At 39.0% G+C, this 15,943-nt stretch overlaps 1 protein-coding gene across 1 annotated transcript; it reads left to right on the plus strand.

Moving 5' to 3' along the window:
• Positions 1-391: 391 nt before the first annotated feature.
• ZNF475 (zinc finger protein 475) lies at positions 392-12,600 on the plus strand. Its single transcript, XM_062018810.1, is given in 7 exon segments — positions 392-715; positions 717-1,048; positions 1,050-1,098; positions 8,878-8,915; positions 8,917-9,044; positions 12,457-12,526; positions 12,528-12,600. Coding segments are annotated over 7 exon segments (1,014 nt in total).
• Positions 12,601-15,943: the final 3,343 nt, after the last annotated feature.

Consider the following 15,943-nt stretch of genomic DNA (forward strand, 5'->3'; position numbering starts at 1 on the left):
TTGTTTCTGCGAGTAATGAACATTTTTGTGGTTGAATACAAAGTTGTCTGTATACAAGGGTAGACTTGAAATTGAAAAACTGAAATATATTTTTCTACTATTTAAAAATGTAACAGAGTAGTAAAGTAAACTGGTTATTGTGATTTGATTTATTTCAGGTAAAACGACAAGGAAAAAACAAAGCTGCACAGAAATCTTTTCCCTACAGAAATGGCTATTAGGTGCATTTTCCAGCTTTGAAGGCCCTAGTATATTCTGGCTCGTGAAATTGAATTGAGAAGATAAAGCCTCAGAGCCTGGCCTCAGAGTCAGGAGAAATGCTGAATAACAGACTTTCCCAAGCCTCCTATGTGCAGTGGAGAGAGAAGTTTCTTGAAATCTTGTACCCTTCATGAAACCAAAAGTCAAGAAAAAGAATGTGAACAAGACCTGTAATGCTTTGCGAAGTGCTGGAAATGCTCCTGCTAGCGTCTCTAGTATCTTCCCTTCAGAGCAGGTTTTGCCATCTAACGCGTCAGATCTTCCCAGAATTTTGCCTGAAGTAGTACGTCTAGAAGCTGGACCCCAGAAAAGGCGACCAGGCACTGCAATAATATCAAAACAGTCAGATTTTTCAAACATGTCTCAAACACCACCACATCGGCCTGTCATCCCACCCAAGAGACCTTGCTTCAGGGTATGCTATATCTGTGGCAGAGAATTTGGGTCACAGTCTATTTATTTATATACATGAACCCCAGTGCCTAGAGAAGTGGCATACTGAAAACAGTTAGTTACTGAGGCATCTCAGAAGAGTGTAGCCCAGGAAACCTGAGGTCCTCACTGGTGGTTTCTGTACGGTTACAGCTGAAAATGAGGCAGCTCATCATAGTGTTCAAGCCCAGCTCCTTCGCTGTGGAAACTGTGGCCGAACCTTCTTTCCTGACCGTCTTGTTGTGCACCAAAAGTGTTGCAGAGGAGGTAGAAGCTCTGTGGGGCTGCCAAGTTCTAGCGCTTGTAAATCTGGTAGAGGCCCAAGCTCTAAGTCTTGCTCAGCAAGTGATTAACCATAAAAGCCATCAAGGAAAGAGTGGAGCTGCACCAGCTGTATTAAAGAAGGTAAACTACTAAGCATGTGCTGTATGAAAGGTTGTGGATGCATTCTGAGGCATTCTAAGCACTCCAGGGGAGAGGGACACTGTGGGATGATAGGCACTCCTGACTCTAGGGCTTCCCATGAAATTTAGAATCACTTTCCTTCTTAAGGATCTTTTGTCTCCATGCAAGTGTTTCTGTGCTGAATAGCAGGTAAAGGAAAAGAAAATACTCTCTGTTTGTGAGAACCTACTTATTCCTGTTTATTTTGGTTTTCCTATTGAAAGGTATCCCGTGGTTTATCATACTGTGGTGCCATGAGAGTTATGTCCCCAAAAGGGACAACTCTGTGCTATAATTCCCTGAGAGATTCTATTGAGCAGTTTAGGCAAGCTTTGAGTGTTTTAGCAGGTATTAGATATTTTTATTTAGTTAATATGAAATACATTTCATTATCCTGTAAGTACTCCAGGGATTTTCATTTTTTACCATTATTGTTAACCTTGGCATGGAACATGAGTTTACTGAGGACTACATGTTCAAAGGCAGCAGCTTGGAGTATAACAACAACAAAAATAAGACTGCACATTTCTTTCCACTGAATTGGATTCAAGATCCAAGAATAAAGAAGCTGATTCACATTATCCAAAACTTACAAAGTTTTGGAAAATGGCATATTTTTCTGCATTTGTTTCTGTCTTTTGGCCAGCAGTCTAATAAAAAGATAGATGTCTAAATTTAGGCCCAGTGTCTAAAATAAAGGGCCTTTTTCTTTTTTTTTTTTCACTGGGGGTTGAACTCCTGATTGCCTATATTACTTTCAAAAATGAGGTTTAGCTTTTAGTCACCAAAGGAATGCAATGCTATGCAGAGCATTTCTAAAAATGTTTTAAAAGTCAGTGCATGCTGTGCTTCAGTTTTCCAGCTGCTGAATAAAATGGAGACAAGAGCATTACCCGAACAACCATGAGAACAGAGACAATGTGAGACATTTTTATATTATGCTATTTGAGGCCCCTAATTGATAGATACTGGCAAATTAGGTCTCCTCAGGACTTTTATCAGCAAATTTCAAACAATCCACAACAGTTCACAGTGCTGCACAAGTGCATCTCTAGCTATAGGAAAGGAGATGTTCTTCTTGTGTTACTCTACATTGTACCATTTACCAAAGAATTGTCATTGCTCTAAAGGTGATTGTTCAATGAAAGGCATGGATGTGAAGCAGAGTTTTGTCCATCACATGTAATTCTGTGCCTTTAGGAAAAAAAGAGCCGGCAGAAGAGGTAAGGGGAAGTGACCGTAGTTACAATGTCATTAAAAGCCAAGTTTAGAATGTGGTTTGGCATTGAGAGTGACTCCATAAAAATGTTGCCCTGTTGCACAACATATCTGCTCCCTGTGTGAATTCAGTCACATCTGCTGACTTGTTGAACAACATTATTGCCACTTTTTACTTCTGTGAGCTCTGCAGAGCCAGAATGAAATGTGTTCAAATCTGTTCTTCCTTCAGTGTGAAAAACAGGTTTCTTCATTTACATCTGAGCAGTTACAATTTATCCATTGCAGCAGAACTAATGAGGCTGTACCTCTTGCAGTTTGTAATTGACTCTGAAGGACTTTAAAAATAGATTTTACCTCTCAGAGGTCACTTATTTTTGGAGTTGTCCTTTTGTTCATAAGTACACATTAAAGGCAGAGATAGGAATGGAAACAGTGAAAGAAATATTCTGTGATCCCAGGGATAGTTTAGGACTGGCACACTGCTTCCAGGAAATGATCAAAAGAAAGCCACTTTTCCGTAAGTTTGTATTCTCTATGTGAAGATTTTCACCTCTAGTTGAAAGTTTTCAAAAAGCATTGAAGGATGTTGAAAAGATCACAGAATCTCACCTCACCAGATACTCAGTTCTTTATTCTATTAAAAAATACTGGTAGTGGAGTGAAATGGCAATCTTCTTTTGTGCTGGCAGAAAAGCATTTTGGGCAGTCCATGTCTCACTTAACAGACCTATTCACTGTGATAGTAAATTATTTTAGTACTTATTTAAAGTCTTGATTCAGGAAAACATCACAGGGAAAGAATAAATGAAAAAACCCTTAGATATGTGTATTTAAGAACTGCAATCACAGAATTGTTATGGTTGGAAAAGACTGTTAAGACCATCAAGTCCAACCACTAACCTCACACTGCCAAGCCCATCACTACACTAAAACATAACCCCCATATATGCATCTTTTGAATGACTCCAGGGATGGTGACTACCGCGTCCCTGGGCAGCCTGTTCCAATGCTTAATAACCCTGTCAGTGAGAAAGTTCTTCCTAATGTCCAATCTAAAGCTCCTCTGGCACAACTTGAATCCATTATTGCCTCATGTTCTGTCATTCATTACTGGAGAGAAGAGATTGGCTCCCATCTCATTACAATTCCCTTTCAGGTATTTGTAGAGAGTGATTATATCTCCTCTCAGCCTCCTCCAGGCTAAACATCACCAGCTCCCTCAGCTGCTCCTCAGAAGACTTGTGCTCCAGACCCTTCACCAGCTTTGTTTCCCGTCTCTGGACAGGCTCCAGCACCTCAATGTCCTTCTTGTAGTGAGGGGCCCAGAACTGGACACAGTATTCAAGGTGCAGCGTCATCAGTGCTGAGTACAGGGGACAATCACTTCTTTGGCCCTGTTGGTCACACTATTTCTGATACAGGCCAGGATGCCATTGGCCTTCTTGGCTACCTGGACACACTGCTGGCTCATGTTCAGATGGCTGTTGATTAACACCCCTGGGTCCTTTTCCACAAAAAAGCTCTCAAGCCCCTCGGTCCCAAGCCTGTAGCGTTGCCCAGAGTTGTTGTGGTAATGGTACGGTCAAATTCATTTCAGCAAGGAAAGACATACTAAATTAAGAAGGTTGATTTTCCTCATTTAAAAAATAAAGATCTGACCGATTCACTATGTGAAGAGCATTTTAACTTTTGACTGCAAGCACTTTTGACTGTGTACCTTTGTCCTGAAGCTTGGTCTTCCTTACTGAGTGCCATATCAATTAGACTGATATCATTACTGACACTCAGTTTGATGTTAAATGCATTTAGAGCTGGAGACTCAGCAACCTCTTACACTAACTCTTCTTGCACTCAGAATTCATGAACACATCAGAGTTAATCATGTCTGGGTGTGTAAAACAAACAACAGTCAGTGCTTAAGAGATTCAAGGATCACATCAACTCAGAAATTCTGTCTTAGATATTGTTGTGATACCCCAGACAATAGAAGTGATGTCTGGAAGCACAGAAACTCCAACATGCACTGGAGCAGAGTGTATTTTTATTCTTGCACAGACAAAAATGTCTGACACATGAGTATTAATGACTTACTGTGAGTATATGTGTATCATTTTGTTTTGACAGCAGAGAGTGCTGATCCTAAAACCCTATCAGATGTGTCACTAGCATCTGCTGCTGCCATCTGCTGTTTTCTTCTTATCAAGTTAACTACCTAAAAATAAGATTTCCATGATCTTCCTTTACTGTGTTGTAACACATTTTAACCCAGCATAAGTCTTGAAAACTCATGTAACAACAAAATGTTGATTTTTTATTTTGCTCTAGCATAAAGTCATCTAATCACTTGGCAAAATAAAAAAATCAGATGCTATGTAATTCTAAGAAAGGTGGGAAATAAATGACAAACTTTGCCTCAGTTGCAGTAGTTTTTGACATCTTCTTAGGAGAATATTGACAAATGTATTTGCAAATATGGAAAGTTAGATGAGAACAGACAGTGAATTGATGCTTTGAATGAAACATTATTATCAAAGGGAATGGTAGAGCTTCCGGTCTTTCTGATTTTACATGAAGGCCATGTTCATGCTATTGATGTATTTATTTTAAAAGATAGTGCATCAGGATAAAACAGGATATTCTAGTGCTTCTAGTGAAGTAAAATCCTTACTTACTCACATCATCTGGCAGAACTGCCTTGCTGTTCAATGAGGGAGTTTCATATACAGGCGTATTACCTGTCCTAAAGTTACTCTCCTATTGTGTTGGGGCAGTGGCTGAAAGCACTCCAGGTGCTGCAAAATGCAGCTTTGGATGCTTGTGAGCACCATGCCTCATCTTGTCCCTGTCCTTTACGCAAAATCCCTCTTACTTTCCAGAGAGAAATGTGTGGAAAGGGATATTTTCATACAACATGATGCTGTTGCTGTTTTTTCTGATCTTCTTGAACCTCTGTTATTTTGGCAATTCAAGCCTCTGATGAGGGCTCTGGCCTAGAGTGGGAGGCCTCCCCTTCCTCCCATTAAAATACATGGATAATTAAACAAATAAGAAAGACGGGTGTGCAATCCTGGTTGATAAATATTTATGGTGGGAATTTTGGGATTCAGTCTTATTTGATGTACTTGAGAAGAAATTAAAAGCTTTGTGTCGTGTGGAAGGATTTGACCTTGTGTAACACCATAACAGCAGCCGTAGGCTAACCTCAAGTAATGTCAGGTCTATTGAAAATACATAGTTGTGTAGCCCTCTGAGCTAAATAACTTAATTCATGGTCATGCAGACATACTTAGCAGTCTTGGAGAGAAAAGAAAATACTGAGATACCAGAGGAAGCCTAACTGTACTGTTAGGTATTTGTAGGTAATTTTATAATAACACATATCCTCAGAAACAGTCCTTCCCTACAATCCTTTTTAAAAGTGAAAAACAAAGAAGTGAGCAGACAGCTTTGCCACTGGCCTGTGAGTAGTTTGGGTTGGAAAATTGTGGTGTTTCCAATAATAGTTTAGTTTCAAACTGCAGGCACCCAGATGTGACATTTGGGATAGGCACATTCTGTAAAGAAGAAGAAATGAAGGATAAATATCATCAGCTGCAGAAATTCCAAATCAAGCTTATCATACCTCAGATTCCACAGTTAAGCACTAAAAGAGTTGTTTTTTACTATTTGTAAGGATATTCTCCTAGTTTTATTTTTCAGCTTTTTAACATGTGTGTATTTGCCTAGAAGGATTTGCGTCTATAACTGGGTGTGTGGTGATGGTTCAAACTCACTACATTTCTGAAAAAAATAGTTCCATTTTTAGAGTAATCTGGGTTTTTTTTAATTACTTCTGGTCTCCACTATTGTTTCTGTACAGTTTTTAACTGCAGAAGTTACAAAACAGAGACATTTTTACTTGGACAGGTTTCTTAAACATTCACTAAGTAGGATTTAGTTGTGAATCAATTCCAATTGATAAGTTTGGAAAGCAGAATCCTCTATTTAGCTGCAGGCCTGATTTTGTTCAGGTACAACACAAAGCCCACCAAATGCTCTGTCAGGATCTGGAGGGATCACAGTACTGCTTATTCAGTCCTTACATTTTTCAGGTGAGACTACCCAAAAAGAACACCTCAGAACTGTGGAAATGTATCCATCTTGCACTGAATGGAGATCATTAACTTTTGTCTTGCAGGTCTCTATTAGCTGTTCAATAATAGGACATCACAAGGACTTTAGAACAAGTGTAACAGATTCAAACAAAGCACTCAGAGATAAATATTCACCAGGGAAATATTTCTAAATTTCTAAAATGATTTTGTTTTTATAATGCTGTTTCTGTGTGTTTTTTAATTTTAATGGGAGTATTTAATTTTTTAAGTGATTTTTCACCTGTGTCATATCAGGACTTTAAGTCTCCTTGAAGCTATTTAGTTTTATTACACTACGCTACACAGTGAAAAATATTGTGGTGGTGCAGGCTAAGTAAGCATGATTTTCATTTTTCTAGGATTCCTTTTTCCCATTCTGGTACTATAGAGTCCCTACTACTGGAATGTAAATTAAATTTATCTTTCCTAGTTTTCAGCCAAAAAATAAACTATTTTACTGAATGGCAGAAATCTACTTGATGGAAACTAGAGAGGAAAATGTGTTCCCAGGGTTTTTTTGCACATGGCATGTTTTAGAAATTTCTAAAATGCTATAAGCATTATGGAAACAAGCAAGCACACTGAAATGAATTGCCTGACCTAAAGAGTTTAGACTATAGTATCCTTATCTAGAAAGAAACACACTGCCTTCAAAAGACTTTGTGTCTGGGCCCAAAGTCTTATCTCCAAATCTGACAAGGCCTATCTCAAGAGCCAAAGTAAGGAAGTAGGTGAAAATTGATAATGAAAATTAGAGGGCATTCTTAAACCAGGTGTTGCAATATTCAGCTATGAATAGGAAAACAAGGTGTTTTTTTTACGCATCTAAAAAAAGGTATATATGAAAACCACCTTGTTATCCAAGATGGCTAAGGAAATTCTGTTTGAAAGTTAAGAAGATAAAAATGCCCTTGAAAAGACCATATTGAGTAAATTATATTTCAATTTACTATGAGAACTTTCCGGATTAAGCTCAACTTTTCCCAGCAAAAATACACTTTGTAGAGTAGTATTTCTTCATGTAATTGAGTTTACATGTGTGATACAGGAAAGAAAGCTTATGCAGATTATTCACTAATGACATTTTCAGACTGTAACATAGGTGCAAGAATAGCTGCCCAGAATTTTTTGAGTACACTAATGAGCTGACAGAGAGAGTCATAAATACTGGAACAGGTTATACTTTGTCTTACACAGCAGCAGAGGGGGAAAAAAAAGAAATCCCTACCTACTTTGAGTGAGAAAGGCTTTCTGCATTTGATCTGGCATGGCTGTCCCCTCTGTCCTTAAGAGGGCAGGGAACAGCTCATCTCTTACTGGTATTCTGCAGTCAGGAGTGCAGGAAGGGCTGGCAGTTGTGAGACCCATCAGCGTGCCTTAAAGTGCTATTTCTGCAGTATGTTATGGTACTCATGGAGCAGGATTGGTACTGACACCACACCTATCCCAGGACATGCCTAAGGACACAGTAGAGTCCGTAATCTGCAATACCACAGTAATTACATATTTTTCAAGCTTAGAATATAAAATATATTTGTGGGGTTTGGGGTTGCAGGATTTTTTCTTCTGTTGAGCTGTTTTTCTCTGAGAACAAAAGTAGATCTGCAGTGCATCAGCAATGACTTGCTAACAGTTCAGTTTTGACCCACTGCAGTCACTGGCAAAGTTCACACTAAGGCCTTCAGGATAAACAAGCTACATTCCTATTTTACCTCTCTATCCTGAAATATCCTGGATCAGTTTTAATCCCCCAAGGCCAAGAATTCCACCAGCTAGATGATCTGTGGCAGAAGTAACAAAGGGTTAGAGACTGCAATCACAAGCTTGCCTTCACTGTCCAACTTGAAAGAGATGCTAAGGCTGAACACAACTGTCTTCTGCCTGGAGATAGGGTCTTTCTGCTACCATGCTAGGCATCATCAGTTCAGCTGTGTATACTTTTGTTGCCTCTTTCCATATAATTCTCTTTGGTAGATAAAAAAAGGACTTAAGCATTTAAGATTAAAACTATGCTGCAGCGACCTGATCAAGCGACAGGAGTTGTTTCTGCACATGAAGACTCAGCATTTCCATGAACTTGATGCTGCAAAAATAAAAGAGATAAACCTACATAGCTAAGTATTAATTAGGTGACATACATGAATTTTCAGCTCAGAATCTGCAAAAAGAGCCTACTGGTTCTGGATAGCCAGATAATGAGCCAATATCTATTCGAAGCTTCCAAATGGAATCCAGACAAAATGAAAGTGACAGAGAAACGGTTACACCAATTTTACAGATATGTATCAATTTCTTAATCTACATGACTGTTTTAATCCAAAGTTGTTCTGATTCAAAATGAATGTTGAAAACAATATTTTTTTTCCTTCACAATTGTTATTTGCAGGCACAAGTGATAACACGGCCACCGACAATCATTTGTTACATATGGAACAAAATCTATTAATATCCATGAGCCACAATGCTTGAAAAAATGGCGCCAGGAGAATAACATGCTACTCAAGTACTTGAGAAGGCCATAGCCCAAAACGCCTGAAGTCAGTCCTATACGAGGTAAGCTACAGACCAAATGAGGAAACAAGAGGAAGAAAAAAAAAATAATTTTAAGCAGTAGCTAAGTGGTTTGTAAGTACTTCTTTCTCCATTGTACCCCAAAGAGAAGGTAGCCATCATGCCTTGCTTTAAACTTTCTGTTAAATATCCCATTCCTCTTTTACAAGGCTCCTCCAAGTCATTTCCTTGTGGGACGTGCCTCCTGGGAGAGTCCTCTTTATGTGTCAGTATGTGCTGAATCAAAACACAACCAAGATTAGCAACCTGCTTCACAGCTACATCACTACTTCGTGACTACTTTCAACATTGTACACAGGCATATTTTAAAATGGGCAGAAGCATCCAAGAATAATGTGCAGACTTGACGCACGGTCATTAAAATCTGTTTCAAGCAGCATAGAGATAGATACTCATCCAGCACCTACAGTGTTGGTTATAAAAAGATGTCTGGCACTAGCACTTAGCAGTAGTAAACAGTGAGTGGCCTCAAAAATAGGATTTTTGTGGTAAAATACAAAATACAATGCTACATGCATGATGACTGATAGAAAATATGATATTTTAAAAACCTACTTATAACTTCTACTGTTGTTTCAGGTTTTTATTAAAATATATTTAGATTGCAGTATCTTCTACAGTGAACGTCCAGTGGATGTTATTGGTCCCCTTTTATTTACAAGCCTTAAAAACTTTCTTGGTGAGACTTTCTAATATATACACAGTAGGAAAAAAATGCCTGTAGTATAAAATAAACATTTTTCTTTCTGCCACTTCTATGTATTTATGCTGTGAGGTCTGTTTTGTAAAAGGCCTAGAACCCCCTTCTTCAAATCAATGAAAACCGAAGACTGCTAGCACTCAACAGAGCTGGGCTCCCATATGTATCCCAGCAGTGTGCACTTAACTGTAGGACCAGAAGGAAATCCATGTCCATGCTTTGCCTGGAAGCTGCTCCCAGGACTTCCCTGTTCCCACATAAAGTAATTTCACCATTTCAGATGGATTCTTTCCCTGGCTCTGCCAGCTGGTCTGAGCTACTTAAGGCCAAGTTCAGACTACTTGCTCACAAGCAGTTAATTCACCCACTTCTTTTTTTTATATTCCCCATAATTTTTGCAGCTTCCTCTAATGTCTGGAAAAGTAGACAAATTCTCCTACAATTCACTGTGAAAGAGTCATACACTAGATCAGTTTACAGCAGTACAAATTCGTCCCCAGAATACACTCACAGAAGAGAGCAGGATCACTGAGAACACTAACCAGCTGTTCAAAACAATAATAATCACAGCTTGAATAATATCAAATCAGGACTTCATTAACACATGCCAAGCAACAGAGTTGAATCTACGGTAAAAGACAGATTCAAAATACCTCTTCATTATATTTGTTTCTGTTCATTGTGTTTGTCATTGAGCTTTTTTTAATTATTACGTGTTGTGTGGTAAAAAAAGATGGAGAAAATGAGAATTCCATCTGAAAGAGGAGATTGCAAAAGGACAAATCAGGTTATTTTGAAATACACTATTCTTGTTTTGAAGGAGTGAAGCAGAAAGACAACCACTCTTTGACAGAACAATCCAGCAGAAGACTCCCAGATATGAATCAGAAAATTGTCTCATTTATGCAATGAGTCATATCAGGCGCCAAGCATCTCCTCTGAGGTGATGTGTGCCTACAGTTCCCCAGAGGACACTGACCTGCTTCCAGCATCTGTCCCTAAATGCCTGCTGAGGCAAGTCTGATCGGTCCTGTAGCTTGAGCTAACGTTGTTGTTCCCTCTGCAGCTGCCTCATGCTCCTGGCCTCAAGAAAATAATGTCAGTGTTGTTCTTTTTCTGCAAAACTTACTCTCGATCATCTGGTAAATGCTATAACTGACCTTGAGACCACATACACGTACTGCATGTCTCACAGTTTCTCAATTTAGGGAGGAGGGATTACCTCTGTTGTTGAATGGAATAGGCAATGTTCAAAAAAAGCTCAGAAATATTAACTGCTTACATAAAACTTTTTATAACTTACATAAATCTTTTTCTGAAAACTCAAGTGTCACAGGAAGACAACCACTGCCCTGATTACACAGTGTTTTGTTTGTGGAATGCCTAACACATGTCTGCAAGGAGAAAGTCATCTCTCTCTCTCTTTTTTCTTTTTTTTTTTTTAATATTTCATAAACTTTCAAAAGTACAGAAAATACACATTCATTTCCTGCAAGCAAAGGGGATATTTGTCTCAGCCAAAAAAAGAAACACTGCTTGGTTGCTCTTCTAACAAAAAGAACATTAGGAACAGGCATATTAAGAGATCTAAGGCTTATTGTGGTTATGTGAACCATTGGATATGAATCATATTAAAACTGTATGGGCCTCTAATGAAGGGCTCTGTCATGTGCCAGTGACAAAAAACATGGAATATTTTAAAATGCACAAATAATTTTATTTATAAAATTGTCTGCTGCTAACAGTTGAAAGACAAAACCAGGTTTTTTACTCTTTTTCTCTATTGTCATATCTTTTGAGAGCAGTGAAGCAAATATGTCTTCAAATAGAGACAGGTAGATTTTTTTTTTCTCTTCAAATAAAAACACTTAAGATCTAAATCCTGGTATTAAGCAACCTACCTGGCCTTTTGGGAATCAGTTTGAAATAACACTATGTGAAAGTCCACTTCAAGGTGAAAATAAACAAGAGAGTTTTTTATACTCAAATAAAATCTTGAAAAGACATCTGTTATGAGTGTTTGAAGAATGCTTTTGAGCTTTCAGAGCAGTCACTCTTCTTGCAGTGGAAAATAACTGAGAGGCTGGATTAGTGTTCAGATGACAATAAATGCACCAGTGCAATGACCTCACTGGAAGTTGTGGCTTAGAAGAACTGTAGGTTTTGTCTGTAAGGTTTTAGGCTTACCTAAGCTTTACTCTATTTATTGGCAATACTTGCATAGACTTCAGCGGGAAGAAATTGGACCCCTTGTCCAGAATAGTACAAAGAGCATATTCTCAAGTACAATACGCTGCCACCCATTGCCATGGTCAGATAACACATGCTCATTAAATAGAACTTGAAGGAAAGCCAATATTGCTGATAATAGTATGTATGCAAAGATGTTAATAATTAGCTGAGAATGCATATCATAGCACATAGCATGATGTTTTCTCTGTGCTCTCATACAGTGCAAAATTATTCCGTTTGAAGTTAAGTTAATTTGACCCTTGGGACAAAAAGCAGAGCCTTTTCAATATATTCTTCACTCTTTTACTTCTTCCTTTTCTTTCTTTTTCATTTGCAAAAGCAATATGGTTTGGTTAAACTGAAAGGCTCAGTCAACAGGTATTTCCTGAAAATATTTTCCATAAAGAGTTGAATGTGGGTCTCCAGAATGAAAGCTGATACTTTCTTTTTTTAATTTTCCAGCCAAAGGTTTCTATGATCTTCATTCCTTAAATGAGGCTGCCTGGATCAGCGCCCAGAACCAGCTAGCTCCATTGTGGGCGTACTTTTCTTCCAGACAGACTGATTGTCCACCAGAAGTCCTGTAAACCGAAACCCGCAATGTGAAGTGGATGTAACACGCATGCTTACATATGCCTGCATGCCCTCTCTCACACACACACTCACACACACACACACACACACACACACACACACATATGCACCCATACTTTTCAACTAAACCACAAAAAAAAAAAATCCAACTGGAGAGTTATGGGAATGAAACCTGTATTGTGTCATCAGATCACACGATCTGAACAAGAGGCTCCAGAGTAAAATTGGCAGTTGCTGTTGTAGTGTAAGGTCAAAAATGGTCATTTTTGTAGCCCAGCAGAACTGGAACATGCCAGTTCAGTTCTGTCATTAGAGTAGCATCACCTTGAAGCCACAGTTTGGGAGGGATGGCATAAGAATACTTGAAAATAACATTAACTATCATCTTCCTTCTTATAATCTGCTTTTTTGGGTGCAGGGGAACCTGAGTAAAGAACCTTTCCAGGCCACTTTCTTGAATCGCTGTGCTGCCTTTGTTTCTTGGTCAAATGTGGGATGCTTTTCTGTCCCACTGTGTGCCAACACTTGAAGGAAGTAAAGCTTTAACAAGGTATAGCAGAGAGCAATTTTTATTGTTATTTTACTTACTCCAAAGTGTTTTATTAAGTAGTGACGTTATTCCAAAGGTATGACAAAATCCAGTACATGTTGTTAGCCATCAATATAGGCTTCCTGATATCAAGAAAGAAACTATATGTCATATATGTTTTCACCTTCAGGCTGAAGGCCTGGAGGTGGCTGTTACATATTGTGTGACCGACATGACTTTTCTCAGAGCATTCACACTTACAAATCAGATGAACTGGCTGTCTTCCTACACACTGAAGTAAAATATGGGTACCAGCAACTTTTCTTTTCCAAACTATCAAGCTTTGTTATTTGTGGAGTAAGTGAAATAAGAAGTATTGTCATTGTTCTGTTGTTAGAGGAACACTCCTGGCTCCAGCCCTGGCAGGCTGTTAATTCAGACTGGGAGAGGTACTAGCATTCTTTTATGAAAATAGTTTCCAAAACAATCAATGGCATCTCAGCAGCCCTTTCATCTTCATAGTGATGATTGTATTGTCTGAAGATAGATATCTTCAGGAGTCAGAGGTTCAGTTTCTGTTCTACAGTGCAAAGCTGTGTAAACCCTGCAGATCTGTCCTTGGGAAGGTCTCTGATGTAGGGAGAGTCACTGGTGGAGCTGAACTGGTGCTATCCCTTCTCCTTTTGCCTGGGAAAGGGCATGTGGCCTGTAGAAAGAAGAACAGAGGCACTGGTTTATGACTGTTAGACTGGCTCCTAGAAGCTGTTGGCAGGCAACACACACTGCAACACTCTGGAGGCTGTTGTCATTCCCATCAAGTACTGGCCCCACCGAGCAGCTTGGTAACTGGAGGATTATGGGTGTCATACTATCTCACCTTTGTGTCTTCCCTTCCTCTTCTTGGGCCCTACTTCCTTTTGTCAAGCATGATAAGCATTTTTTGCATGTGCCTCACAGAGTCATAAAGATTCATTACAGAGTCACTTCAAGAGCAGAAATTTGTTTTAATGAAACTAAGCAGTCTTTGCAGAGTCGCTGCAGTCTTTGGTATTAAAGGTTAACCCCTGCCATTTGGTGGGATTCAGATGTCAGAGCTCCTGTGTCATTCTGAACGTTGGACCCAGAGTCCGTATGATTTTAGATCTATCAGAAAGTTCACCAAGAACAGTTTTTCTGTCAGATCTATTAGATCTACTGCTGCCTATTTTTTATTTTCTGAATTATTGTCCAAAAAACCAATAAAATCTGCCTGATGAACTGAGAACTCAGAGTGTTTATAAGCAACCACAAAAGTAAAGTTATTTACCATACTTCCAATATGCTGTTGTGTCTTGCCAGAAATACCACCGTATAAGAGCACCTGAAGACACAAGCATGAACTATGGTTTCCACATCAGCCTTTGAGGGACTGAAATGAGGATTTGGCAAATTCAGAGCCATCTCTGCTTATATGTGATTGCTACTGGGCTCTGAACTTACCATAGCATCCGTAAAACTGTGACCCTTACTGCTCACAGATGCAAGTCAACATTAGGCTGTGAGGGAACTCAGCAGGAGGCAACAGCCCTCAGAATGATCTCACAGGTTGTAACATCCCATTCCCTCCAAAACATCATGGGTACAATGATTTTCAAAATATGTAGAAATACGGAAGCACATGTTGTCACATTTCTAACACTGACAAGTCATCACAATCACCTCCGGGTTACTCTATCACAAGTTTTTCAGCTTAGCTTACCAACCCTGTGTTAGTTTGTGCCAGTGGTGAGCTCCATGGCAAGATTTGTTCACCAACAATGTCCTCATGGTTTGCTCTCAACAGTTAAAATGAGACCTTAAGAGCATTTCTCATTATTGCTTAGCATTCATCATTCTGACTTTTTTTGCAGAGGAGGAAAGGGAAGTAAGAAGTTGAGCTACCTATCTTCCTTTGTTTCCATGCCTTAGTGATTTGTCACTTAACCTTTTTGCAACCACTGTTGGATCATGGTGATTTCCAGCTCAATCCCATGTTACCTAATTTAAAGAGCTGAAAAATGTTTTCTTGTACTTCAAAAGCAATGGTATTCCATCTATTTTTCTACAAATGTGCAGCTAAAGCTAGTCCTAAACGAAATATACAGATCTTTGAATTCTCTCTGCATGGCATAAGCCTAGTAAATGCACAGCATCACATAGAAATTGTGTTTTCAGAGACAATCTCAAATGGAAATAACCTGCCAGTCTAATTGGAAAGAGGAGACTGAGAAGTGCTTTGCCTTCCTTGCTTTCTCTGGTGCTTTAAAGAGAGAAAGTCACCTAGGTTAGCTCACAGGACTTTTAAATATAAGTGGTTAGGAAACTGTCTTTTTCAGCTTGATTTCACACATTGTTTTTTAATACATCCAATTTAAAACAAGTTGTACTTACTACTGTCCATTTAAACCAGGTTTAAAGAAAGGATGTAAAAAGGAGCACTATCAGATGCAGCATGGGAAAAAAAAAAGATTTCCAAGACCACTTTCTACAGTCTACTCCCTCTTTGTTAGAGTGTAGGAGGCAGACAGAATATTTCAGGATAATTCAGATCAGAGCACAGACTATGGTGCCAGACCTTCGTAATGATGCAATCCATAGGGCAATGTGGAGTTTAATCATAAAAGAGAAGCCCATGCACCCTTTGCAGCCCAGATTCAGGTGAATACATGTCTCCATATGCTGCCATGAGGTTGCAGAATATATGCAGCATGGAAGAACACTACAAGCTTGGTGCAGAGTGGCTGGACTGTTGTCCTGCTGAAAAGGACCTCAGGGTGATAATCAACAGCCATCTGAACGTGAGCCAGC

Source organism: Colius striatus, chromosome Z (genome assembly GCF_028858725.1).
Source record: "Colius striatus isolate bColStr4 chromosome Z, bColStr4.1.hap1, whole genome shotgun sequence".
Lineage (NCBI taxonomy): Eukaryota > Metazoa > Chordata > Aves > Coliiformes > Coliidae > Colius > Colius striatus.